Source organism: Ciconia boyciana, chromosome 25 (genome assembly GCF_034638445.1).
Source record: "Ciconia boyciana chromosome 25, ASM3463844v1, whole genome shotgun sequence".
Taxonomy (NCBI): domain Eukaryota; kingdom Metazoa; phylum Chordata; class Aves; order Ciconiiformes; family Ciconiidae; genus Ciconia; species Ciconia boyciana.
In genome coordinates, this window is record NC_132958.1 from 3797419 (window position 1) to 3825400 (window position 27982).

The 27982-nt window shown below is 50.5% G+C and overlaps 1 protein-coding gene across 1 annotated transcript in view; it reads left to right on the forward strand.

Annotated features, from left to right (window-relative positions):
• The window catches only part of BIN3 (bridging integrator 3), a 41853-nt gene that overhangs the window by 10281 nt on the left and 3590 nt on the right, over window positions 1–27982 (forward strand). The window contains exons 3-8 of the mRNA XM_072846177.1: window positions 6921–6961; window positions 7580–7641; window positions 11686–11822; window positions 12151–12191; window positions 22483–22624; window positions 24814–24948. Coding sequence (XP_072702278.1) covers window positions 6921–6961; window positions 7580–7641; window positions 11686–11822; window positions 12151–12191; window positions 22483–22624; window positions 24814–24948 — 558 coding nt within the window. The remainder of the gene's footprint in view (window positions 1–6920; window positions 6962–7579; window positions 7642–11685; window positions 11823–12150; window positions 12192–22482; window positions 22625–24813; window positions 24949–27982) is intronic.

Genomic DNA, 27982 nt, shown 5'->3' on the forward strand with positions numbered 1-27982 from the left:
CGTCCCATTTTGCGAGCGTGTGCGTGTGCGCGCGCGTGGGAGGGAGATGTGAGCGAGCAGAACCTGTTGCCGCGTGTGACCAGCGCTCGGTTCCTCGTGCGAGGAGTGAGGGGGAGCCCCAACCAGGGAGAGTATTTTGGTTTGGGATCTGTTTCTTTTTCTTTTTTTTTTTTTTTTTTGGGGGGGGGGGTGAGGGGAAGAGCTCTTTTGGTCTGGCACAGTTTTCCTCGGAGATGGCTGAACAGGCTTCCTTCCTTCCTTCCTTCTTTCAGCAATGGCTTGTTTGTTCATCCTTTCTGAGCAGATGGAGGAGGAGGAGTGGTTCAGATCGCTGAATATAACTGTTTCCAAAGAAAGGCTTATAAGCTGAGATGCTTAGTGCTCGGGCGTGAATTAATTTGTGCTGCACAGCATTTGCTTTAAAAGCAAATTAAAAAAGCATTTTGTATTCTCATGTATTTGAGACTCCTATCCCAAGTGCTGTTGCTTGCAGCTGGCTGTGGTATTTTCCCTTCTTAAGCAGATGGTCTTTGCCTTTGTCCTGTGCAAAAAAAGCTGTGGGACCTCACAGTAGCCGTCCCTGAAAACTAACCTGCATACCTGCTCTAAAATAAGTGCCCTGACAGCGAGCGCGGTGGAGACCTTGTCTTTATAACGGCATTGGTGACCTAATCCCTTGAACAGACTAACATCTCTGATCCTTCCTCTCTGGGACACTCATCGCGGCTAATTCCTCAGGATGCGTGGGCACTCCTGTTTACGGGGCAGTTTCTCCTTGGGACATGACATTTTCCCCTGGAGGCAGAGGGCTAATTCTGCCACTCCCTTTATGGCTTGATTGACATGTTTTATTTTAAAGGATTTGGTAGTTGTCTGCTGCCATAGAACAGCAATTTTCTGTAACGGCTCCAAACTGTCAGTACAAAATTTAAGCCAGGCAGGCGATGAAGACAAGGACGGGTAAAATCCCTCAATGGTTTTTGCATCTCTTCAGCTGCCCTTTTTCCAGGGGCTGGTGACCAGCCAGCAGAAGGTGCTGCCGTCTGCGGTCCCCCAGGAAAGGCAGTCCCCCAGCCTCAGGTCTTCACACCCATTCCTGTTCGTTTCAGGAGACCCCACATTGCCTCGCTCCACAAGATTTTGCCTCTCATCCTCTTTCCCGGTGTTTCCAACACCGGTGTCCTTCCAGGCTGTTGCAAGAACCAACTGCTCTGCAGCTCTGGGTGTCTTGGCCAGCTTTCTTGGCCATCTCCATCCCATTCTCACATGAAGTTGACTATATTTTTTTCTCTTGCCAGCGCTTGCTGATTTCCCTCTGCTCCTACTGCATTTGCTGTTGTGAGAGGTTTGTCTGAAAGACCTTGTCTCCCCTGTGCCGTGCTCCATTGCTGCTGAAATCAGCCATCCCCGAGCTGTGGCAGGAGCTTGGGCTCTGTGCAGATGAGTGGTTGCACCTTTGAGAGCTTGCCTTCCCCTGAGCTGCTGGTATGTGCTGAGGCAGTTGGCAGGCATTACTTATATATATATATGTGTGTGTGTGTGTATTAAATAGAACAGCTCAGAATATCCGGCAGGCAGAGGTTCATTCAGCAGCGCGAATGTTTCCAGGCCTTTTCCCTTCCCTTCCCTTCCCTTTCCTTCCTTCCTTCCTTCCTTCCTTCCCTTCCTTCCCTTCCTCAGCTCCCCCAAGAAAAACAACAAGTTTTTGTGTCAATGACTCGGTATCTCAGACTCAGATGCCGATTTTTAAATGGCTTCCACTTGCCATGTGTTACGATAATACTCTCCAGGCAGCAGATACGTGGAAAGCAGAAAACAGGAAGCCCAAAGCCTTGCAACCTCACAGTAAGTGTAAAGTGCAGCTCTTCAAAGAAGAACAAACGGCAGGAAACCACCGATCTCCCCTGGGAGCGAGGCGTTCAGCGTCGTGGTGTGGAAGTGATGGGGCTGCTTTGTAGCTTTAGCGAGCTCGAGGCCCCCAACTTTACCTCCCAGTTGCAGGCTGAGACGCTCCATCTGTGCGGGCTTTTGGGAACAGCGGTAGCAGCCGAGGTCTGTGATATTCCAGATGTTGGGCTCTGGAGCCTGCTGCAGGAAGTGGGAAGGTGTGGCATCTCCAGGGCTGCATCCCAAGCCGATCAGAAGGGAAGTGGTTGCGGGTAGAGGATCTCCCACTCACAGAGAGTGGACCACAAAAGAGGAGGGGGAGAGGAAAAAAAAAAAAGCATTTGTTAGGATCTAACTTATTTGGCTCTCCATGAGGCATGTAACTCGAGCGCAGGAGAGGGGAGAATCGCTTTGCCGAGAGCGGCTTAGCTCACCAGCGAGCCTTTTTTCTTTTCTTGATGAAATGATGCTGGGGCTGGTGTCAAATCTAGGCCGGCAGTAGTACTGAAAAGCAATTTGCCTAGGCTGCAGAGGGAATTAGTCATGACTCCCTATGCCCACTCGCTTCTGATCCTTTGAAGAAGGCCATGGTGTCAGCCACAGTTTAGCTCTTCAGGTAGAAGGAAACCTCCGTAGGAAATATCGGCTGGTGAACTGAAGTGATCTCCCGCCCCCCAGACATGCCTCTGCTTTGTTTCCACCTTAACCTGGGCAAATCCAATTCCAGACAGCATAATCTCTCCCCTCCTCTCCCCTGAAAAGAGCAGCTGTCACCGGGCTTGCCGAGAGGCCAGGAGCCGGGTGGGAGGATCTAATGCGCAGAGGACCTGCTGTCAGCGGAGCCACAGAGGACACAGTAACACAGCCCAATTAAACTAATGCCCAGTGATAGAAGTTAAACCTGTTAGAATTATATCTCTCTGCAGAATGTTTATTGCTCAAATCCAATGCAGCGATGAAGCTTCTTATGGCAGAGATGTTCTTCCCTCCCCCAGGACAACTTCGGTCCGAGCAGAGGTTACGCTGGAACCAGAGCTGCAGTTGTCTTCCAAGCTCTCTTGCAGCTCCAGCTTGCTGAAGTTCATCTGCGTCACCTCAAGGTTGTACCCTGCTCTTCACCGGGGCTTGGGTTATCCGAGCCGGCAGGTAGCCGGGAAGAAGAACCGGCCGTGCGTCCCCACGGGGCACAGAGCTGGGTCGGAAGCCGGGAGAGCCAGCCAGCTCTCATCCCCTCTTGGGATGGGGCAACCCAGCGCACAGCCCCTTCACATCACCCAGGTTTACCCCTTCCTCCCTCTCTCCCTCCCTCCCTCCTTCGGCAGTGCTCTGGCCTGGGCTGACTCAGATGGCTCGCCTTCCTCCTCCTCGCTGGCTAACCTTGGGTGAGTCAGCTTGGCAGGCAGCGGAGACCTGAGCTGTGGGCCCACACGCCTGCCAAGCCTCCCTTCCTTGACTCATCCCAGCAGCTCTGCCTTCCCCAGGGATGTCGGACGGAGGAGCTCCATGAGCAGGAGGATTCCACTGCAGCTGCCGGCCGTCAGCACCTTTCCATTGGGCTCCACCAGCGAGCTGGAAATCCCAAAATAACGGAGTAAATGTCGCAGAAATGGTGGGGTGAAATCAAGTGACGCCAGTTAAATAATTTTACTCATTTTCACTCTCTTCCTTCAATCTCCAGCGGGACGTAAGCGATCTCGGCGGTTCGGAGGCGCATCCTTTTTCCCTTTTAGCGTGCCACCTAAGTAGCCTTTCTTGAAAGCTTTCTGGCTAGGTGGGGGTTTGGAGAGCTTGCTGGGTGGCGAAGCCCGTGAAGTCCCAGATACACCTGCACTCTGCAGCGTTGCTTTGGCTCAGGGCTCCGCTGTTGGACGCAGGGCGAATATTCACCCACATTACTTGCCTTGGATCTCCCCGTGCTTGATGGGATGGCAAAAACTCAGCAGAAGTTCCAGCTTATAGCGGAATTTCTGGCCTAATTATATGGGTTTCTTTTTTTTTTGGAGAGGAGGGAGGAGGAAGCATTTGCTTCCCTCTTTTTCCCAAGACCCATGAAGAGGCTGAGACCACTGGAACATGTAGAAATCAGCTAGTCCTCCTCCTCCAGGAAAAGAAATTAACCTCAGGGGAATAAGAAGGTTCATCACAGTCCCTTATTTCCATCTCTTTGTAGTGTTGGCTTTGGTCTTGCTTCGTTGCCTTGTAACCATGGTGTCGATTATGATATTGCCCTTAAAGCAGGAGGGATGTTATCACAGGTGGAAGGCCCAATGTTTGCAAACAAAAATATCTGGGTGAAAAAGAACGTTGTTTTATTTCAGTGCTTTTAAGAACTCATCGTTCTTTATGTAGATTTAAATAAAAACCCAGAGACGAGCAGTCTTGCATTAACTAGCCCGTATGCCTAGAAGAAAAAGCGTTCGATACAGAAACACGTTTTGATTTTGAGTTTTCAGAAAGAGGCTGCAGAGAAGTGGGATTATTTTAATATTACGGAAACTTCCCTTCAGGATATTGTAATTTTCTTGCCTGTACTTCTTGTTCTCGTTACTCTTAACGTGATAATCCTATCCATAGCCTTTTGCTGTAAGTGTCGGCTATGCGTGGCCATTGATGATCGCTACTGGGAGCGGGAATTACTGTGTACTCTGCAAAACGTGCTTGGCTTGCTCTCAGCTCGTCCTCCTTGCACGCCTCTGATCCGCCGGTCACTGCCGCCTGTAAATCTGCACGGTGGAAGCACGTGAGAGCGGGTCTCCTCTGTCTAGTGCATGGGGGGCCCTGCTCCTCGCTGCTTGTGTCATATATCTGGGCTCCTGCGATGCAAACGAGAGCAGCGATGACTGGGAGGGCTACATCAGCCTGCAGACTGTGATGACTGGTAGCCAGTTGCTACTGTGGGCGTGAAAAATAAGAGCAATCCTTGGGCAGCTGTCTCTGCATAGATGGCACTGGAGATGTGAGTCAGGCCGGGCAGCTGAAGTGCCGCCTTGTAGATTCACCTCGATCATATGTAGAAAGCGCACGGGCTAATCGGGGTTGGGGAAGCTTGGAAGCCCTGGCAGATTTGGGGGTTCACATCACCCGGAGGGTCGCAGGGTGGGGAAGTTTTGCCTTCCATCGTATCCATTAGGCAACGATGCCTTTTGCTCGTCTCCGCTCATCGCACAGTAATGGGGGAATCGAACAGCAAAAGAGAAGGAGCAGATACCGTGAATCTTTGCAGGTAGTTTCATTTCATGGCCAAACCCTCCGGTTCTTGGAAGAACCGATTGCTGAGCAGACACAAGGAAGAGCCTCCCCAACATGGAGAGGGCCGGAGCTCCATGCAAGGGAAAGGATACCACCAGCCTTCAAAGGACGTATTTCTGAGTCGTGCCCGACCCTCTCTGGTTTGCAACCAAAACAATTCACACATAAGGCGTATAAATAGAGTGCAATACTCCCTGGTTATTTTAGCAGCCGGAACAGCCATAGAAATCGAGGGTGATTTTTACTATGTGCTGGTTACCTGACCTCCAGGCACCAGCTGCTGCGGATTTCTGCAGAACTGTGAACCAGGCAGAAGTCGTGTGAGCTGCCCCCACACTGCTCCATGCCTGTTCTCCAGCGACCATTTTTAGCAGCATGAAAGGGAGTTGGAGCTCGGTGGAGGTTTTTCGTCGGCAGAGAGAGCCAGCATGCATCCCCCGGATGGTGGGAGCTGATGGTGCGGACAGCTGTCCACTGGGGATGGGGCTGAAACTCGGCACGCTGGCTGCGCCGGTCACCAGCTTTCTTCACACCGGGCTGGTCTGATCGCTGCGGAGTATCTGAAAATGCATACCAAAAAGATATTTAGAATAGGAGGTTTCAAGAAAACTGGGATTACTGGGCTCCATCTTAAAATACTGGTCTTTTAATAGCAATTTTGATTGAAAAGCAAATGTCCCTATTAAGTGTTCTGGTTTCACATAATGCTGTTACATCGAGCCTGGGTTTGAAATCCCAAGGACAGCATGAAGATTTGGAACAAACCTTTGGATCCTTCTAGTCCTGGCTGCTTGCAGCACTTAGCATTTCCTTAATAGCATGGTAGCTTGACAACACAAATGAACCCAGTTTTGATCCCATGACAACAAAAGCGTATGTATTTACTCTTGGCTGGTCAACTGAAATCCATTTGCTTATTTGGTCGACAAGGTGTGGAATGAATGTTTAAGCGTGTGTTAAAACAGTCAGCATGGAAGGAAAGTTCCTTAAAATATCTTGTATCACTGGAGATTTGCTGCCAGATAGCAAGTAGGAGGAAGCAGTCATTGATGTAGCATCGGGAGAAGGCTGTTCTTTAGCTCTGCGCTCTTCGCCAGCACAGGTTTCTCCTCTCTTTGCGAGGTGCCGCAGTCCGCTTGGACCGCTGCTCCAGCTGAAGTATTTCATCGGAGGGAGCCATTGCAGGAATAAGGAGCGTATCGGGGGGGCAAATAATACGGAGTCTGGAGGGCTCAGTAATGGCTTGAGGGATTTGGGAGGAGAAAAACCATCCTGTTGAGCATGGGGAAGGAGAGAGCGGCTGGGTGGGGTTCTGGCAGCCAGCCACGGGCAGACCCACCGCAGGGGTCCTTTGCAGCATGCTGCTGGAGGAGAAGCGGCTCCTCTCAGCTTCTGGGACGATTGTTCCTCTGGATGAGAAAGCGGGCTCGTCCCCCGCCAGCACCGAGCTGAGCTGTGGGCGCCTGTGTCAGTGCGTGCTAAGTTGCGATCTCTCTGCTTTTAAGGCATTCCCATTTACTCTCAGCTTCCAATTCATGTGCTGGAGCACATCCTTGGAATGAGCTGACGCAGTTGGTGGCAGTGTCTTTTGCTCTAAGAGAGTCTGGAGGAAAAAAAACAAGACTTCATTTACTTTTGAAGCGTAACTCCCATTATAGCTGCAGCTTATGCTTCCCTGGGTTCACGTAGGCATTTCCCGAGGACAGGTTTCCCTGCACAGGTAGTTGCCACTCCAGGCTCTGCTGCAGTGGCTTCGAGCTGATTTCCATCTCTTCTTTCCACAGGTGGAGAGAGACTTTGAAAGGGAATATGGAAAGCTTCAGCAGTAAGTATCAACCACACTGGTAAAACAGGAACGGTAGCATACTTCTCTGTTGTGCCCTCTTACTGCATCTTCCCAGGAAATTTTAGCCAGTTATGCTCTTCCCAGCAAATCACTCACTGCCCTGTAATTTCTAATTCTTCAGAGTTTCTCTGGTGGCTGGGTGTTCAAAGGTGTCCTAAGAAGTATTTGCAGTGGGGTTGAGGTTTGCAGATTATGGCAGCTCTAAAGTAAAGAGTGTAAAATTGCTAGAAAACTGTGGGGTCACCGAACAGCTCAACACCTCTGAGGACAAATATTGGTTTTACCATACTGACTGTGTCACATAAGCTCACACTTATCATCTGGAAGCATTTGGCTTTACCATTTGTGGTAAGTGTGAGGACTTAAGAAAATATGTGACTTTGAATAAGAGATCACCAACTTGAAAAGGTTGAAAACCATCTGAAAACAACCAGAAAAGGTTGAGCAGCACTGAACTTCGTAGAGCCTTGCCTGGATATTTTTAACTCACAACAGAAGCCAGCATATTCAGCCCGTAAATGATTTGTTGCACGTATGATACACTTCGGTTTGTTTCTTTCCAAGATTCAGACTTTGCCTTGTTCTCCCATCTTTCAGATTGGAAGATCAGACCAAAAAACTTCAGAAGGATATGAAGAAAAGCACAGATGCAGACTTGGGTATGTGACTGTAGGATACATAGACTGTGAACTTGGCCACAAAGAGATGAAGTGACTTTCTCAAGATCACATGAGTAATCTGTGACAAGTCTGGAAAACAAATCTAGATCTCAGTCCCACTCAGTTTGCTTAGTTACAAGGCCATCTGCATGAGGGCTGCCGAGCAGTATCTCAACCAAGGGAACAGAAAGCATGTTATGGGCTTAGTCCCTATCTCTTGAGCTGGAGCTTGCTGTATGGCCTTGGACAAGTCACGTTCTTTTCTTTGCCTCAGTTTCTGCAACCGAAAAAGAGGAGTAATGATTCCAGTTCTCATGGCAGACAGGCAGGAGCAGTCTCCAGCTGAGCCTGTGGGTCGAGCAGTGCATATTCACCTACTTCAGTCGAGGGCATCTTATGCTCTCTGAAGGCAAAGGAAGGTGGGATGAGGCTTTGGGGGCTCTGCAGAGCACCACGTAGGCATTGCTACACGTGTTTCACGTATGAACTGCTGACCTAGCAGCTCTCATTCAGGAATAACCCTGCTGGTTCCCTTGGTGGCTGCTTGCTTTGGCTTGACCTCGTGGCAGTGGGCGATGTAGGAAGCAATAAACAAGTCATCTCTGCGTGTACCGCCGCAGCTGCCTGCTGCTGCCTGCGTGGGGTGACATCTGCCTTTCAGGTGTCCCGTCCCAAGGCACGGCAGCCCCTGCCTGCTCCATTCATAGCTTCTCTAGTAGGAAACCAGTGTGACCGCACCACGTGGCGCAGGCTTTAAACGAAGATGGGAGAGAGAAGATGGAGCGATCTGGCGGAGGGGAGCTGGGAGAAGTGGATTCAGTGGATGCCAGTTATTGAACCGAGCAGGGCAGCCTGCAGAAACATGCAGCAAGGAGCTGTTTTAAACACAGATGGTTTTTCTCAGCATGTGGTTTGGAGTAGTCCCTATTTGTACCGGGCCCCCACAGCTCCGCAGCCAAGGCAGATGCACCAGCGCAAACAGGTGTGGGCTGGACTGGTCCAACACTCATCTCGTGGGAGTTCGGTTCACAGAGGGGCAGGGGAGTGGGAAGGAGCCCCACCGGGCGCTTTGCCAGCGGGAGGGCTGGCAAATTTGGGGCTTCCCATGATACAGGCTCTCACCTGTGTGTACGTCTGTGTGCATGCTCGAATATTGCCAGACATAAACACGGATCCCGGCTCTTGCCTGCGCTCTCCCACCCTTCCCAGCACCGTGCTGGCAAGTGCGTGTGCTTGCACAGGGAGAGCGGTGGGAAAGGCACCAGTAACCGGCACTGCCAGGACTCCTTTCCAGGGTGAAAACTGCCCTTTCTGGGGACTTTGGTCATTGTCAGGGATCCTTGGTAAGTTTTTCCTTGTTAAGGATTCCCCTCCCCTCCCTTGCAGTGGGCGTTGTTTATATGGAGCATTTCAAGTCCCAGAGGAGCTGTGGGAGGACTTTCTTTTTCCGTTCTGCTACATGGCAGAGTCACAAATGAGCCTTGGCCAGATCCAGTAAGATCTGATTTCTCATTTAAAGGCATGAAATCCTGAGTGTAAAGGAAGATTTTGAATGTGGCCTGGTGAGGGATGGCTGAAGGAAAAGGAGGTAGATCTGATCAAGCACTGAGGACTGCTTTCCTCACCTGGCAGTGCCCGTTCCTGAGAGGAGATAGCTGTGCTTGCTCAGCCAACATCCAGCCCCCATATCTGACGAGGATGGCAGCGTATCAGCGTTGTTGTGTCCTCCTGAGTGTCTTATTTCTTCCACTGTACCTCTGTGCCGAGGGGTTTGATTATTCACTGCCTGCAAAGACTCCCTAGCAAACTGGACCTGGTGGCTCGAGTCTCCACCTTCTGCCAAAAAAGGCTCAGATCAGAACGAGACCGATTCCTCTGTCTGCATGAAAATGTTCCTGCGAGGCTCGGCCGCTGCCCTGCCAGCTGCAGCAGCATGGCTGGGAGCAGGGTACGGGTTATTAGCAGCACTCTCTGTACTGTGGCTAAAGATCACTAACCCCCTTCCCCACCCTCTTTCCAAACAAAATATGATCTTAAGGAGCAGGAGGATGTGCTTTAATTGGAAACAAAAGCTCTCCTTTTGAAATGAGATGCAGGGGACCCACTGGATCACCGTGGCTCAGTTTTGCTCTCTGGAGCGTGCCTGGCTCTTCTCCACTACTTTTATTGCGATTCAAAAAATCAGTGACTCTCTAAAGTCACCTCCTTTAATTGGCGTCGCGTCCCGCATGTTTCATTAGCAAAATGCAGTACAGACCCTCCTGAAGCCCACCCCGAGGGGCAGGCGATGCTCTCCTCTCCTCTCCCATGTCAGTGATGTGCCTGTTGTGTTTCAAGGTGGGGCTCGCCACCGGGCACGTGGAGGTGGGACCAGGGGGTCCCAGCTCCCTGCACACCAGTGGGGACGCAGAGTGTGCCGGGGTCTGCAGAGCTGCCTTGGGAACGGCAGAGCCCACCACGACTGCTTTTTCAGAGCTGTACAGGTGAGGTCAGCGATGCCGGGCAAGCGCCCGGCCCAAAGTCTCACTGAACGTGCCTGAAAAGCCCCGCTTTCTGGCCTCCCAGCGTGACCCCGCTGCTCGCCGCAGCTCCCCTCGCTACAGTACGCTTTCAGTCCTCGCCTTACGAAGGGAAACTAATTTTTCTTCCAGCTGAAGGAGTTCTGCCATTCTTAACTCCATCCCATTTTGGCACAAATCCTTCCTCAGATGTGGTCACACATATGGATTATATCCCATCTGTTTAAAGGTTTAAATGCCTAAACCCTTAATGTTTGGATAATAGACGGATACGGTAGCTTTGTTATTCCGTAGTTAGCGTCTCGTTCTGCATTGAGCTTCCCAGCTATTTAGCTTCTGAGCTCTCTGTATAATTGTGTGTAACCTTTAAATCAGAATGTTTAACCCCTTGATTTATGATCTTAAGCCCCATTATTCAGATGACTTTAACTTCTAATATCTGAGTGAGTACAGTAGGAGTCTTTCCAAAGCTCATCTGTAGCACGGCTCAAGCATCTGGCTTTCTGATCTTAAACTGGAATAACTTCCAGCAACAGTGCTGACGAAAAAGAACGTTTTTTTTTTAGTACCCGTGACTTTTTTTTTCTTCTTTATTCCCACTTATATTGATGCTTGGCTTTTTATTCATCTTTTTTTCCATTCTGTACCTTAGCTATTTTCTTCCTCTTTTATAGCGGTCCTGTCATAGGGATTTAATTTTCCCTTTGAAGACCCAAGTGTGTGGATGGGAAGAGAGATGTGTCTGATGGAAAACAAGCAGAAGTGCTCGGCGAGGCAGGAACTGCAGCCCATCAGTGTGTGACCTGGTGTTTCTGTATTTCTTGGTGACAGTCTCAGGGTCTGAAGGGACTTCAGCCTTTGCATTTTCCCCTGGTTTGTGGGGTTGGTCTCCACGGGCAGAAAATTTAGGCTCGTTGAGGGAAAGTGCTTAGCCAGCTTGTGTCTCTGCTGCTTGTGTAGTGCCTATTTTGAGAGTAAAAGAGAAGCCTCATCTTCCAGTCCTGTCAGTCTGGTCCTTTTCCACCAGCACTAAATCCACTTCAAATATATATTTTTGTAAAGCCATTTGAAAGACTTAATGGACTGTGATTTTTCTCATTGTGGAAGAGCTGTAGTGAGACTGAGAATGACACTTAATAGTCTGTCGAGAAAAGACGTATAAAAAACCCCATCTACATTTTTTTAAGAGAACAGTGCTTTTGTTAGTCTGGTATTATTTCTGGCAACATCACAAGCCGTACATAGGAGTGGTTCAGACTTAACTTATATTAAAACAGTTCTCTGGGTGTTTACGTGAATGAATTGGTGTCTCTTCCTTTCTTTTCTCTCAACCAATGTTGAATATCTTCCTGGAAAGTTGTGCTAAACCCTCCTCGGTGGCTGAAGTCCCTGATTTTTGCCCACGGTCACCCTTTGCAGATGCAGGAGCCAGCCCTGGCAATGAGGGGTTGTGTGGCCGTCCCACCAGGCAGCCGCTGAGACGTGACCCTCTCTGCTTTCCTTTGCATGCTCCTGTGGCCCACAGCCATGTCCAAGTCGGCTGTCAAAATCTCTTCGGATCTGCTGTCTAACCCCCTGTGTGAACAGGAGCCCAGCTTTCTGGAGATGGTCACGGCCTTCGACACAGCGATGAAGAGGATGGACTCTTTCAACCAGGAGAAGGTGAATATGGATTTGGCTGAAGAAGGGGAGACCAGGGTGTGCCGAGGTGCTGTCGGTATCTCTTCCTTCCCTTTGTGTCGTCGTCTCCAAGATGCTTCCCACATGAATTTCTCTGTAATCTTACTCTTCTTCTGACCCTGGTTGTACTGGGGATTTCAGCTCATCCCGAGCGCATGGGAGAAGTTTGCTGTTTTTTGGTTAAAGGGCACTGTGGTTGTGCTCAGAAGCCCACATCATCCTATGGTAGGCACTGTGCAAACATGTATCGTTGTGCAAACAAGCTTTTTCAACAAGCCTGACATATAATCATCCCTTTTGCTTTCAACAGGTGAATCAGATCCAAAAGACAGTCATAGAGCCTTTGAAAAAGTAAGTACCAACGTTGCCTTGTGAGCCATATCGAGTGTTTGTCATAACCGTGTACTTTAGGGATGTGTATCATCGAAAGAGATGTTGTCAGGTTAGAAATCATCCCTTCCTGAAGAGGTAATAGTTCACATCCCTGTGACAAAATGGCATCCTCCTCGCTTTACAGCTGGGGCATGGAGAGGTGGGGTGGTTTAGCTGAGTCCGTACTCTTACTCTGTGGCAAGGGTGAAGACCTCTCGTGTCTTAGCCTGCCATATGTCTTTATCTGGACTTTAAAGAACACCTGAGGTGAGTAATACTGCATGCATTAAAGCATCCAGCTTCTCTCCCTTTGTATGTTGGTTACTACCAACAGTTCGCTCCATCCAAAGGAGAAAAATCGACTGGGGAGCTCCCCTGCGGGCAGCAGGCACGGACAGTGCCATCCAGCCCAGGCTGGTGAGTATTTAGGTGTTTGAACAAAAGTTTCTTTCCTTTGGAAGTTTTCTAAATAAAAAACTAGAAGCTTGCTTTTAGTGAAAGCTCTTTTGTGTTTATAAATAATATAGCCATGCAGGAAAGAAGGAGATGTTACAGAGCTGTCGTAGCTAGGCAGTGAGCGGGTGGGAAGTACGGACAGAAAAACACCGGCATCCCCCGTCCCGGGCTGGTAACTGATCCAGGATGGGATGTCTCACACCCTGGAGAAGGTCTTGCAAACCTCTGCAGGAAAAGCTTCAGACCATACGTGGTCTGAAGGGCCAGCGTGGGGTGCACGTGGAGGGGAGCCCACTGCAGAGTCACGCCGAGAGCCACCCTGTCACGGGCCAGAGAGGTGGCAGGGAGCGTGCCGCAGCCGGACCTCGCTCCAAACCGTGCCTGTCCGCAGATGGCACGGCTTGGAAATAAATCCTTGTCAGAGAGCGAGAGCCAGAGCTGTTGACAGTATTGTTCAGGTAGCAGGTTTCCATATTTTCCCCCGTTCCTTGCTAACTGGTGCCGTAGGGTGCGTCAGGACTCAGTCATGCCTCGGCACCGTGGCAATTTTGTCACCTAGGTCTCATCTGATGCAGTTCCCCTCTGTCTGCACAATTTCCACCGGCGTTAGCAGCCATTACCAGTGTCACCGGCTGTACCCCCTAAACATTTAAGGAGTGCTTCAGTTGCTATACCAAATGTCTTCTGAAATCCTGAGATTTGCTATTTTGTTACAAGAACAGAGCAAGCGAGCAAAAATAAAATAAAATTACTTTAATATGACAGTAAGTGTTGCAAATTGCTGAATAACAATTTTAGTTTAGGTTTGACACAGGGTAGGCTTTTTTTTTTTTAAGTTGTTGTTTCTGCCCAAATCTGAAAGTTAAATCTCATATACCACTTAGTGCATGAGGTTACAGTGTGTTTCTATCCGGGGGATGTTTGGTGACTCAAGTTTTACCTTGGTCGTCTATCCACGACCAGAAATTCTTGATTATTTAGAAAAAAAAGAAAGAAAGAAAGAAAGAAAGAAAAAAATCCCAGGCTTGTGCTATAGAATTGTGTTGCTTATTATCTAGATTGTCCTCATGAAAGATACATTAACTTTTTCTTCCAGCATTCTGTTAAAATTGGAAGAAGGGCTTGTGTCTCTGAAATCTTCATGTTGGGTTTTTTTTTTTTTCCCCCAACTTGTGTTAGTTGATGAAATGAAAGATAATACCTTTCCCTGCAAACCTTGCCTTGCGTTTTAAACCCTGGGCAGTGTATGGGGCCGTTAATTAAAGACAATAAAGCCATTTCCACATCACCGACGTCTTATTCTGCATTTGTGCAGTGTTTGGCTGCTGGTCTAGATGCTGCCGTAGCACAGACGGTACAGAAGGGGAAGAACCCTTTCCTGTTGCTTTGGGTTTGAGGCAGCTATGCAAGATCACGTTATATTATTCCTACTGTAGTGAAATATTGGGGAAATAGTGGAGTTTTGCAGGACAGGGGGGCAGTTGGTTTGTTCTTCCTTGGCACCAGCGCAGTGCCTGGGAGCGCATCTCACAAGGTGTAACGCTCAACTCGCCGGTTATCAGTCCGGTCCTTAGTTAAATGTAAGGGTGTTTACTTCAGCGTCCCGGCTGCTTTCCAGTCTTGTCAATTCTCTCCAACTTCCTAAATTTCCATTGGACTTGAATATGGTATTTTTTTCCCTTCCTGCCCTTTGGCACCTGCAAAGAGTTGCTGCGTGCTCTTAAACAGCTTATGTTTCATGCTCAGAGAGGCTGCATCTCCACGTCGAGCAAAAAGTGTTCCTTTCCTTCCCTCTTTCTGACTCTCCGCGAGCGTAGGTATGTGCATGGCCGAGTCGTGCAGCCAGGAACATTTCTAAGGAGCCCAAGGGTCCATTTTGAGGCTAATGAGATGCAGGAGAGAAATGCAGAGCTTGCACCTCCCCTTGTCCTGCTGGCAGATAAACCCCAGCAACGTTTCTAGGATAAAAGTTTCAGATTAATGAAAGCTGCCTTGAGGAGCTCTTCTTATTTCCAGTTAGGTATTGCTTCCCCTCGCAGAGACAGTCCTCCCCAGCCTCTCCCAAACTTGCTTTGACCTAGAAAAAGGCTTTTGCTACAACAGCTGCACTTTATTACATCTTCACTGGTGGTCTTTTACAGTTTATTAGCCAAAGAAACAGATAAGTATAATCCAGGCAATTATCATTAGTGGTAATATATTGTAATCAGAGGCACATGTGCAGTAAAATCTCCATTCAGTTGTCCAGGGATAGTAGGTTTCAGACAAATATTGGAGAATTTGTTAAACCATGTAGAAGAAAGCGGTAGTAGATTTATAGGGGGGTGGAGGCTTGTATTGTTTAAATCCTTCTGCTTCTGGGGACGTTGGGTTATTCAGAGTTTTGCTTTTTGAGCCACAAGAAGCCCTTGGCTGGGAATCACTCATTTAACTTCAGGGAAGGAGCAAAGCTCTAATGAGAATATTGCATATTTCAGCGTGTGGGTTGGGCAAGGAACTGGGGTGACTGGGAAAGGTCGGGAGGGATCTGCTCTCCTCTTTGGGAGATGCCTGCATACATTCGCACCAGCTCAGTGGATTTGGGGCAAGGGGGGAGAAAACCAGCTGGTTTTTACTTCACTCTTCCAGTTCTTCACTCTGGCTTGGGTGAGGAGTGAGGTGTATTGGCTGGATTGGGGATTGGTGATAGGCTGTGTACTGTCATCTTAGTATTACAGATTGTGTGTCAGTATTTAAGGAAGGAAGCAGCTTAAATAAGCCAGGTGGTTTGGAGATTCGCGGGCTTTAATGCCTTTCACGTTTGGAGCCGGTTTTTGTTGCCGCAGGGTCTCGAGTTAACAAACTCTAGCTGTCTGAACCTTCCAGAGCATCGGGATGTCGTGGTCACCCTGGCACGCTACCATCCCCTTGGCTCGGACCATGGCCCTGCTCCTGCAGCCGAAGCCGAGGGGCTGCTGCAGGCCAGGGCGAGGCTTTGGCAGGGGCATCGCAAAGGGTGCTGCCGCCTGGGTGCCATCAGCCGGCGCTGGGTGTCAGGTCCCAGAGGTGCAATCCGGGAGCCGTTCGCAGCAGATTGATGTATAAACTCAATTAGAGCTGTGTGTCTGCAAATATCTATCAGCGATAGCAACCAGTGCTTGGCATCCATGGAGCAGCAGGGGGGGAGCTTCTTTCTCTTTTTCTCTTTTTCTCTTTTTCTCTTTTTCTTTTTCTTCTTCTTTTTCTTTTTCTTCTTCTTTTTCTTTTTCTTTTTCTTTTTCTTTTTCTTTTTCTTTTTCTTTTTCTTTTTCTTTTTCTTTTTCTTTTTCTTTTTCTTTTTCTTCTTCTTTTTCTTTTTCTTTTTCTTTTTCTTTTTCTTTTTCTTTTTCTTTTTCTTTTTCTTCTTCTTTTTCTTTTTCTTTTTCTTTTTCTTCTTCTTTTTCTTTTTCTTCTTCTTTTTCTTCTTCTTTTTCTTCTTCTTTTTCTTCTTCTTTTTCTTCTTCTTCTTCTTTTTCTTCTTCTTCTTTTTCTTCTTCTTTTTCTTTTTCTTCTTCTTTTTCTTTTTCTTCTTCTTTTTCTTTTTCTTCTTCTTTTTCTTCTTCTTTTTCTTTTTCTTTTTCTTCTTCTTCTTCTTCTTCTTCTTCTTCTTCTTCTTTTTCTTTTTCTTTTTCTTTTTCTTTTTCTTCTTCTTTTTCTTTTTCTTCTTCTTTTTCTTTTTCTTCTTCTTTTTCTTTTTCTTTTTCTTCTTCTTTTTCTTTTTCTTCTTCTTTTTCTTTTTCTTCTTCTTTTTCTTCTTCTTTTTCTTCTTCTTCTTCTTTTTCTTTTTCTTCTTCTTTTTCTTCTTCTTTTTCTTTTTCTTCTTCTTCTTTTTCTTCTTCTTCCCATAACCCTGCCATTAACGTGAACCCTCGAGCTGCATTTCCTCCCCGGCAGCCGAAGCAGATAACCGGCCTCGAGCAGCCCCAGGGGTGCTGGGGACCGGAAGCAGGAAAAGCCGCTTTCATGTCCTTAACAAGCCCCTAATGAGGATTTCGTGCACGAAGCTAGCCACATGGCTGCCTGGCCCCCTCCCGCCGTGCGGGGCTCTCAGCCTAATCCCCAGCTCGCTGCTTTTTTGTACCGTCGTCTTCATTTCTGTTCCTTTTCGCTCTAGTCGGAAGGGCTGGTTTTAATTTCCCCCTTCCTGGTGGGTGGATGGGCCCACGACGGACGTGTGGGCACGGGCTGAGGAATGGCAGGCATCCCCAAACATAGCCCAGATGCTTCGGCCTCGTGCTGAGCCATCCTTGTGCCTCTCCAAACTTCCTCCTCATCTCATCCGCCGTCACTTTCTTTTGCATCTCATGCTCCCCAGCTCTGTTATTCCTTTTTCCCCTGTCTGGTGCCAGCCGTAGCTCCTGTCTGCTTTCGTTATCCAAGCCGTTTTCCCTAAAATAATGCCATAGGGAAGAGCTCACGTGCATGCCAGCCTAGTCCAGCTCACAGGCCTACCAACGGGAGTGCTTGAGACATTTGCAAACGGGGAGAAAGAAAAGTTTTACCATTATTTTCTCCTGTGCCAGAGCCCTAGCACCTCTTTCGCATTGCTGACGCTAAAAATGGGGGCTGGAGGAAGCCGCAGGGTGAGGATTGGGGATGCATCGGGGCAGGCAGCGGGGATGGAGAGGGAGAGAAGACGGGCTGCTCGGGGACCTTGCTGCGGGCAGGGAGGTGATGGGATGGTCCCGCTCCTCGAGCATCCCTGCAAAGAGCCGCTCGCTGGGCTCGCCGGCAGCCTCCTGCCAGAGAGGGAGAGAAGTTTTCAATTTTCAAGCACCAGACTTGTCAGCTGGGCTGACTAACGAACGAATCCGGCAGCGACGGGAATCCTGGTGGCACTTTTATCTTCCGTGGCAGCGTCTCTCCAGCCCCATCCTTTAATTAAGGGAAGCTGAAGGGAGGCTGGCGTGGAGACAAGGTGGCAACATGATTTATAATTCAGAGAATCGGGTGATTTATTTATTTTTTTTTCCAGGGCTAAACTGTCATCCTAAGAGGAGTTCACCAGTATGTTCCCCCTCTCACCCCCCCCAGCAGCGGGGATACAGTAATTTGTATTTTCTTTTCGTTATCCCTGCGTATCTCCCCTCACCTGCTCCTCTTAAGCCGCCTGTACTGTAATCCCCTCTCAGCAGCCTTGCCTAAAAAGTGACAGGGAACAACGGCAGCTTATTCTGCAAGCTGCTTTCGTGGCGGGGGCTCTAATGCTCTGTGCTGCTGTTTTACCTTCACTTCTGCTCTGTGCTTTTAGCACCGTACCCACCAAATTTTCTTTAAGTCGGCTTCAGTTTGCTTTGCTTTGTATTGAAAAAGAAAGTATCAAGTAACAGAGGGCGGTCCTGGGGATTTGTGAGTGGTTACGGCTGTCAGACCCTCTCATCCCCTACAAAAGCAGGGTCTGGATGGAGCGTACGGAGGAGGATGGCGCTGGGCTTATCGATAAATACCCACATGTATTTCATCTTTTCATCTGTGCTTCTCGGAGCACTTTGCAGCCGGAGGAATCATTGCCCTTGCTCCGTGTGCGGGGGGAATGGGTGGGTGAAATGACCAGGGTTTGCCTGTGAGGCTTCCCTGGTCCTGCTAAAATGCTAAAATTCTGGGTTTAGTTGTTCGGAGTTCATTTCCAGAGTGGCTGATACTGTTTGGGTGTTGCTCACCACCCATGGCACTAATGATGGTCCTCGTCCCTTGTCTGCTGGCACCACTGCTGCCAGGAGGGTTTGTGATGCTTAGCCGAAGGCTTTGGAAAAGATTTGAGATCCTCGTGGGTTGTTATTGCAGGGCTTGGGAGACTGAGGGATGTGTTTGTGGATGGCAGGAGCTTTTGGAGGGTTTGTAGATGGCCTTTCTGCCAGGCTTTCCATGAGGAGCATTTGTAAATAACATGCATGAGATATTTGCGAAGACACTGGGGTGACATGTGAAATGCAGCAATTTATTAAGTCATCAGAATAATTTGGCAGTGGCGGAGTATCTCCCTATCACCCTTGACGGGTGTTTACCACCCCTGGCACTTGGCTTGAGATCGTATTTCTGTACACACGGGGAAAAAAACCCGGGCAGGACTTCAACGTGGGCAAGAAACCCGCTTCTCTCTGGACTCCAGGGGAATTTCAGAGCTGCTGGGTTAATAGGGAATTCACACAGAGTAATTCCTTCAGGAGCCGGAGGCAGCTTCACCTCAATCCAGATCAGTCCAAGGAAGGAGCATCCTTTGCTGCTTGAGCTGAGCTAATCCTGCGTGAAAATTAAACCACAGGTGACTCACGGGGAGAGCTCGGGCGGCATGGGGAGAGCTCGGGCGGCATGCTGGCGGTGTCTGGAGGAGCCACGCTGGCCCGGTCCTTGCTGGTCCTTGAAGGACCACCACACCGAGACAACCTCAGTTGCCACGTGGGATTTGCGAGCAACTTAGAAATCCCCACGCCGCTTCGCTGCTCGGCTGCGGCTGCTCATGAAAAACTCAAGTGGCTTTCAATTTTGTGGCTCGCAGCCCTTAAAACCCCTCGAGGACCTCGGGGGGGGGTGGTTTGAGTCCCCCGCGCACATCCCTCGGCAACCCATCACTTAACGCTGATGTTTCCAGTGCCCAGGCTGAAGCATGGGGCACCCGGAGCCGGGAGACCGTGCCCGGCATGGCTGCGGATCCGGGGAGCTGGCGTGGTGCATTGTGTTAATGGCAGCTTGTGGAGCTGAGCCCCCCCTCCCTCTGAAATGCAGCGTATAATCTATGCATTAAAAGTCCTTATGAGACAGTAGTTGCTGTGCCTACACAGTAACAGCCTCTTCAGATCCAGCGCTGTAGCTATTTTTTTAAAGCGCTGTCGGAGTACAGTGTCCTTCCATTATGGGCTGCAAAATCGCACCGAGTTGATACTAGGAACAAAAAGGGGGGAAAAAAAAAGAAAATCGAGGCTTTTTCCTTTTTAAAACCAGATTTAACTTCAAAGTAAATGGAAACTGTGTCGCTAATCGTCTTCTGCGTTCTCACTTGCTGCGTTTCGGAGCTAAAGGGTTCGCTCTTCCCCTGCGGTAGCGAGTTTGTAAGATGTAAATGGCTGCGTGCTAATTCTCTGGTGTCTCGTGGCTCTTTTAATGTACGAGCACCGTGGAAGTGCCGAGCATGGGAGAGCGTGCGAGAGAAAGGGCTCAAAAGCTGGGCCATCAGAAAAAAAACAGCATTTAAAAGCTAGTGTTGGGTACCGACACAAGGCTTAGCATTTTTGAGACGTCTTCTTGATAAGCGTTTTCCAAGAGTTGGTGGATGCGTGGGCAGCGATGGCCACATCCAGGCCATGCTGGTGGCTTGGCAGCTCCGGAGGGAGCAACCACGGCTCAAGCGTTTGGTGCACAGCTCCCTGGAGATCAGGGAAGGGAGGATTTCCCAGCCCCGGGCCGTCTCCTCCAGCATTTCCCGGACCCAGAGGTGCGTCGTGGAGGAGCAGCTCGTGGCAGAGGAGGAGCTCAGCTCGCCCCCGTAGTCCTTAGTGAGCTGCAACTTGCTCCTGCCCTGCTTTTGGGTGCCATGCAGAGAGGTAAGAGGTTGTGTGCCGTTACCGCCCCCCCCCCCAATCAGGGATATAACACAAAAATAAAGCCGAGAGCCGCTGGCCTGACGGGATCCTTCCTTTCCATTGCCAGCTCATTAATAATTGGGAGAAATTTCTGCAGAAGCTGCAACCGCAAGCTGCTGACATTAAGCGTGCGCCGTTGGCAAAGAACGCCTGTGCTTTTATACCGAGGAGACCTCTCAACCTGGGTAGCCCTTCCCTTCCTCCGTGCAGTCCTCGCTGCCCGTCCCTGTTTCCCTAGCCCTCACGGCATATTTTTGGACCTTATGTAGAGGGAGGAGGTATTTTAGCAGCAGCCCATAGCCCAGGAGATGGTGAGTCCATGCTCGGAGCCCGGCACAGCCAGGACCCGTAAGCCGCCGCGGCATTTAAATATAATGGGGAGCCGTGTGCGAAGGTTACCATAAAAAGCAATGTCAGGGCAGCAGCATCTGATCCGCGCGCGGGCAGCTGGGCGGCAGGGTGACGCTGGGCGAGCTCCCTGATGACTTTTGCAGGTTGCTCCTCGTGCCGCGGCCCCAGCTGCAATATTCTCTTGCAATAGTCTCGGTCAGAAGGAGAATATCATCGGGTGAGCACATGAGAGCCTTGCTGGTCATGCACGGACCGGCCCTGGTTATCCTCGGCCAGCGGGATTGCAAGAACACGTCCCCGCTTCACCGTCTCGGTGAGGGATGCTTGAACACAAATGCTTGAACATAAATATTTCCCCTTCCCCCCCACTTCTGGCATTTGCCCTTTGCAAACTGGTAAGGCACAGGGACAAAAGCTTTGCCTCTGCACCCGCCGGTCCGGCACATTAGCACCCTCCGGGGCGAGCATGGCAGCGGAAAATGAGATTTTAATAGGGGATGGAGTGGCTGTGCAGGGCTGCGAACGCCCGTGGTTTTGTTTGAACCCGAATGCCTCTGTGTTAGCCCCGCATCTGATTACATCTAAAGCAAATTACAGTCGTAAAGTGAGATTTGTGTTTTTCTTTTTGCTAATGTGCCCCCCAGCCTGGATTATAGGGTTTGGTTTTTTTTTTCAATTTAAAGAGATAAGAATGCTGTTTGCTTGCCTCTCAGAAGTGAAAATCATCACCAGGCTGTTTAGACACATTTTTCAAGACCAGTTCCTGGCCTTGGCCCCCCAGAATGACCCTATAATTTGTGGAGATTAAATTAATATATCCGGAGGTAGTGTGACCCATTTCGTACGAGCCCATAGCCCAGCACCAGCGCAGTCCCCACCGGTATAATTTGATTTACTGAAATTTGGGAGACGAGCAATGCTCCAGTTTCTGGCTTTCCCTCTTCTGTCGCGTTCAAAAATATTCTCTCTTGTCTTCGCCGTCAGATGTTCATGTTTCCTCAATTTGTAACACATTTTAATAATATGAATCTTCCCGTAGCCCGGCTAATTGTTGGCTGCTGTTAATCCTTCTGTGTGGGGTACAGAGCTCCTCTTCAGCTGGGCAAGCCTTGCTGTACGGCAGGCTGAGCTTGCAACGCCAAAAATTGCCCAAAAAAGCAAAAGTTGCTGCAGTTAATATTTATTTTGCATTTCATATTTATTTTTCCTGGACTTTTGATCCAACTCCTCTCCCTGCTCATTCGCTTTCCAAACATGGTGTTGGGGAAAATACCACGTTAGCTAACTATATATGGGGGAAACATTGTTTATTTTTTCTTTTTGGTTTGCTCGGTGGAGTTAACAGCTTTGTTTTCTGCAGCAGTTTCCGTCCCCCGTCCCAGATAAGGCAGCTCTCCATGTTCTCGAATACAGCAGCTGGAAGAGAGGGGGAAAACTGTTAAAAATAAAGAACTAATGGTAAAAGCATAAGGGCTGGCAGGAGGAGTCAGAAGCAGGTTGGGACCTTCAAAGTACTTTTACCAGGCTTTGCAAAATTGGCTCGATTTTTATTATTATTATTTAAAAACACACCCTTTGACACATGAATTGACCTTCACAAAAAAACCCCAAGCTTGTGCTTCTAGCTCTCCTCTCAAACACCGTACCCTGGCAAGGCTTTGCAAATTTTTATATATAACTTAATCCTTTCTTCCAGTCTCCTGGAAGATCGCAATGAAAGATTTGGTGTTTGGAACGGGCTTTGTTTAAACCCCAGGGTATTTTTGGTCTGAATCCTGAATTATTTGGGGATTTCTGGCTGGGAGATTGCCTTGGATGCTGCATCCGACCAAGATATCCCACCCAAAAACCCTTCCTATTTTCACCAGGTTCAGCAGCGTGTTCCCCAGCCTGAACATGGCAGTGAAGAGACGGGAGCAAACGCTGCAGGACTACAAGCGCCTGCAGTCCAAGGTGGAGAAATACGAGGAGAAGGAGAGGACCGGCCCTGTCCTCGCCAAGCTGCACCAGGTACCGAGATGCTCACGGACCCAAATCCCAAGCAGGGTCAGCGGGAAAACCCCAGGGTTGCGTCCCAGGGCTTGGGAAGAGCTGGGAAGAGCTTATCTCTTGGTGTTTGGCTTCCATGCCAAGCCCCCATGAAATAAAACATTTTGGAAGGACCTCTTTTATCGATGTGAAATCGCCACGTAGGGCGCTTGATAACAAAAACGCGAATTACAGCACTCGGCGAAGGGAAAGAGCCAGTTTTCCAAAATAAAATGGAATAAAAGCCACGGGAGCTGGGGATGCTCGGAGGAGCAGCCAGCCCTGAGTCGATGCACGGGGGGTTTCCCCCGACCTCCGCGTCAGAGCAAGCAGGTGGATGTGAAAAGGGGAAGATCAGAGCGTTTCGAGGCTTTATGTTTGCCACCTGTTACAAAAATTCGTCTTGGAAAATTGCAGTAATTGGTTAACAGGAAGCTTTGCCAGATTCTTTTCTCTCTCCCAAATTTTAGCGAAATCATGATTTTTTTCTTTTAAATTAAATATTCACCAGCATCTCTCCCCAAATCTGTTCCTCCTGCAGAACATTGCTTGATCCTCGAAGGAACAGTTGACTTTCTCGGTGTCAAAGAACATGTCTTTTCTGATGACTTTCCCCACAAAAATTAAGTTTTGTGTTAAAGAATAGCGCTATCAGCCTTAACAAAAGAGACCTCCGATTTAATAGTAAGCAGCTTACTTCGCTTAGCCTCGCTGACTAAAGCTGTGGCTGGAAAAATGTGAATGCTTTTGTCCTGGTGATTAAGCAGGTTTTAGTTATTTAATTTTTTTTCCCATTAATGAACTTCTGCGAGATCTAATTCCCCCCCTAAAAAAAGATCTTAACTAACTTAAGCGTGAGCTTAAACGCCTGCAGGAGCCTTAAGCAATCCCGAACCTGGGGCATCTGAGAGGTCCGCAAATTTGATGGGCAATAGCATAATCTCATCCAGGTATTTTTACTGAGCTGCAAATTTGCATCTTCCCTTCAGAGCTGTTTGCTCAAAGCCTTCTGCCGTTTGGTGCCCCACATGAACCCCACCCCGGGAGTCTGCACGCTCCTTGTTTCATGGCAGACGATGAATTTGCTCGTTTGCCTCTCAGACCTACTTAAGCCTGATATGATTTAAGGCTTCGTCCGTGCCATCCCTCCGGCGTGCTGTCTCAGGGAGCGGGACCGGCGCCGCGGCTGGGCTCGGCTCTCCGGCTTTCTCCCGCATCCCCCGCCCGTCGGAATGGCACCGGGATTAAGTGGCAGACTTGAACCGGTCTAATATTTCACAGCCCACCCCCTCCTGCCCTTTTCCACACCATCTCAGAGACATTTCCCTTTCTCCCCACGCTTCTGTTTAAAGAAGCCAGTTGGACGCGCTGAGCTGAAGGTCACGGGCGAAAAATGACGGTGGGGGCAGGATCCTCTGGCGATGCTCTTGGGAATCGCAGGGTGAGGGGACACAGACGTGGCCAGAGATGTTCTCCAGCCTGGCTGAGCTTTGAGGCCGGTTTTTGTCCCCATTCTTCTGACGGGAAGAAGACTGGCTGGCTCATGATCTCTGCAGCAGCCTTTCTAGGTGTCCTATGGCTTTCCCCATGGTCCAGGGTCAGTGCTTGGGTCCCAGCAGGCTCCGTTAGCTGGTCAGTTGGGTCCCACCAGGTTCCATTGGCTGGTCACTTGGCTCCCACCAGTCTCTGTTAGCTGGTCGCTTGGGTCCTAGCAGGCTCCGTTAGCTGGTCACTTGGGTCCCATCAGGTGCCATTAGCTGGTCACTTGGGTCCCACCAGGTTCCATTGGCAGGTCACTTGGGTCGCACCAGGCTCTGCTAGCTGGTCACTTGGGTCCCACCAGGCTCTGTTAGCTGGTCAGTTGGGTCCCACCACATGCCATTAGCTGGTCACTTGGGTCCCACCAGGTTCCACTGGCAGGTCACTTGGGTCCCACCATGCTCCGTTAGCTGGTTGCATGGGTCCCACCAGGCTTCATTGGATGGTCGTATAGGTCCCACCAGGCTCTGTTAGGTGGTCACTTGGTCCCACCAGGCTCTGTTAGCTGGTTGCTGGTTGTCCTTGGCTCAAAGCAGAGCTGTCCGCTGGCCTGGGGTGGCCTCCGTGCAGGTCTGCCCAAGGGAAGGACATTTTCCCAGATGTCTGACTCCCCCTCTTCTCTCCTTTCCCAGGCCCGTGAAGAGCTGAGGCCGGTGAAGGAGGACTTTGAAGCCAAAAACAAGCAGCTCCTGGAGGAAATGCCCAAGTTTTATAGCAGCCGCATCGATTACTTCAAACCCAGCTTTGAGTCACTGGTCCGGGCGCAGGTGAGATGCTGTCCCGTTTGCCAGGCACTGCCACGTGTCCCTTTGGTGGGCAGCCTCGCTGCAGAGCATCTGGGGTCCTGCCTGGGGGGGAATTGCTCTTAGAGCAAGGCACCTTCTCGAGCTGAGCGTCATACACAGGTAACACGCAGCAATCCTCTGCCCAAATGCCGTTACCTCCAGCAATTTAATTACTGAGCGGTGAGAGGGCATGGGGAGCAGTGGTGGGACAGATGGGACACTGGGCAGGTAACCGTTGGACCTCGTCCTGGCAGAAGAGCCGGTTGGCGTCTGCCGGTACCTGCGGTGATGCGGTGCTGGCTGTCGGGTAGAAAGGACAGCCGGAGGTGAGTTTTCGCTGTTTTATATGGATCTGCCTCGTATCAGGGACGCTCCTGGTGTGCATATGGTGTCCTGTCCCGTAAGATTGCCTGCGTAACGCAGTTCAAGCCCTGGTTATACATTAGCCGCTGGCATTTGATGGCTTTATTCATCTGGGTACGTCGTCTCTTTGCGTTGGTAGTCCTGAGCTCAGGGTTGGATCTTGTTTGAGATTATGAGATGCTCAGGGCTCATCTTAAGGGTCTCTTCTGGCTCTCGGTATCCAGAACCGATGTGTGCTGGCAGAGATAGAGGAGGCTGCTGCGTAATCTCCACACGAAGGATTTGCAGGAAGGGATGGCCTAAATAAACCACGGCCTGCTTTAATTTCCATCCTCCAGCTTCCTTCTGTGACTTGCTGCCGCTCCTCCTCCATCTTCCTTCTCCTCTCGCCCTTTTTTAAGGCTGGAGAGGAACGTTATCGGCATCTAATCTAGCTTTGAACTCCTGGCATCTCAGGCGTACGTCGTGCCCTGGATCACGGGGTGGTCCAGCGCCAGGAGGTGGGCGAAACCACGTGCTGCTCCTCGCGTGGGCATTTTTCCTACAGTATTTTTTTGGAAGGGAGCTGCTGCAGTGACACAGGTGCCGTGGGGTGGCTGCAAGGAGGTGCAAAGAGCACGTGTTTCATCTCACCTCCAACTTGGGGGGGCCTCTCCACAGAGCTGCCAGCAAGTTGTCTGCAGGCTGATTCACCTACCAGATGGTGCCGATGCACCCTGCCGCCGCCTGGGTGGGTGCTGGGGATGCTGTTCTTGCTGTTCCCTTAGCAATCGGGCGCGTGGGGCTCCCTGTTCCAGCCATCGCAGCCGAAATAACCAGACTCCCTGGAGCCACCGCAAAGTCTTGCTGGCCCTTCCCCCTGCAAACCTTCTCCGGCCGCTCGCTGTGGGTGGGTCGTTTGGACGAGACCTTGAAACCCGAATGCCGCCTGCCCTATCTGGGTGTTTGTGATCCGCTGGCAGTTTCCTTTGCCCCTCTGTCCTTGGCCATGATGTCCCTCGCTCCACTCGTGCTGGCTCCCGGCTGCCAGCTGGCTCCTGCCTCGGCTCGGCGGGAGCTCGGGGCGAGCGGGCGGCAGCACGGGGGGAGCGATGTGCTGGGGGCACGGGGAGATGCGAGCGGGGAGCGGCGGGGTGCTGTTGCCGGGGCTGTTTGCAAGACTCTCCGTTCGTACCCTCTTCTTCCTTGGGAATCCTCTATTTTGTCTCTTGGCTGTCTGCCCTGCCTCTCTTCAGGTGAGGATTTTTGTTGGGAAAGGCGAGCAAAATCTCGCTTTTAATACCCAAGAGGCAGCGTCATAACAAAGCTGATGCATCTCCCGTAGGCTAGACTAAAGCTGGTCCCAGATGGATGCTAAAGCATGTCACATCCCGCCCTCCCCGCCGACCTAGATGGGAGCCGCATCCCTCTTCCCCAGCGCTGGCTGCATCCTTCCACCCCCGGGGAGGGATGCACCGGCACGACGGCATCTCCGCTGCCGGGAGGAGAGCTCGGCACTCCCCTAATGACTCGTTTGTGCCGAGGCTGAGCTCAGGCCCTGTCCCCCCCAACCCCGTTCAGGAGCTCTTGCCCGGGAGCTGTGCAGCGTTTCCCCCATCGCAGGTGGCTGAAATAAAAAAGAAAAGGGAAGTGACTTGCCCAGGGTAACTTAATGAGTCAGTGGCGAGCCAGGAATAGCACCCGGGAGCCCTGACTCACTGCAGCGGCTGCTCACCTGCAGGGACCTGGGCAGGGGAGGGCAGCCGGGGGGCTGCTGCGGTGATGCCGGAGCATCCCCATCCCCATCCCAACATCCCAGGTATGAGCCGGCGATGGGAGGTATGTGAACAGTCGCGGGCTGTGCAGCCGCCCCCGGCCAGCCCCATTCATCCCGCCGCTGCTTCCCGGGTTGTCTCTCCCTCCATGCCTCATTGAGCTTATTTAGCATCTCGGGGGGGTTTCGTGTTACTCACTGGAATTTCTATTTTCAGCCTCTTCTGCGGGTACCTCTAGGAGCGATGGTTGGCTGACGGGGCTCGAGCGCGCATCCCTCAAGGAAAGGGGCAGACGGGGCTGGGCTCGGCTCTGCCCTTGGCTGCAGGCAGCCAGCGGCTGGCACCGTGCCGGGGGCCGTGACCCTGGGGTTGCTTGTCCCTGGGTCAAACCTGCCATTTGAAGGCGGCCCCGGGTGCAAAACCATGTAGTTTTTCCCTGGTTTTTTGGCCCTGGAGAAAGCGGGGGGGTTAAAGTGAGACAAGCGTGTGACAAGTGGCGCCGGCCAGCGTGACCATGAGCTGTGAACAGACCGGCTGCCTTGCTGGGAACAAGTCATGCCATGGCAAAGGGAAGGACCCCACTTCAAACCAGCTCCGGAACAGCAGCTTTATGGCTTTGACCCAACGAGACCCTCCAAGACCTTCTCGCCGGGTGGCTGGGTTCCCATGGCACAGCTTGGCCGTGGGCCCCGGTGCCGGGTGTCTCCTGACGGCGTGACATGCCCCGAGCTCGCAGGGGCTGTAACATTCAACACCAAATACTTCTGTCCACCCACGTGCCGGGGGCCAAGCCAACAGAGGCAAATATTTCCCTGGCTGGGGACTTTGAAGTGGCCACATGAAGATGAAAGGGGGAGAGTTTGAGCTCCGTTGCTGGTGTGAGCGCGTGAGCACTTCCT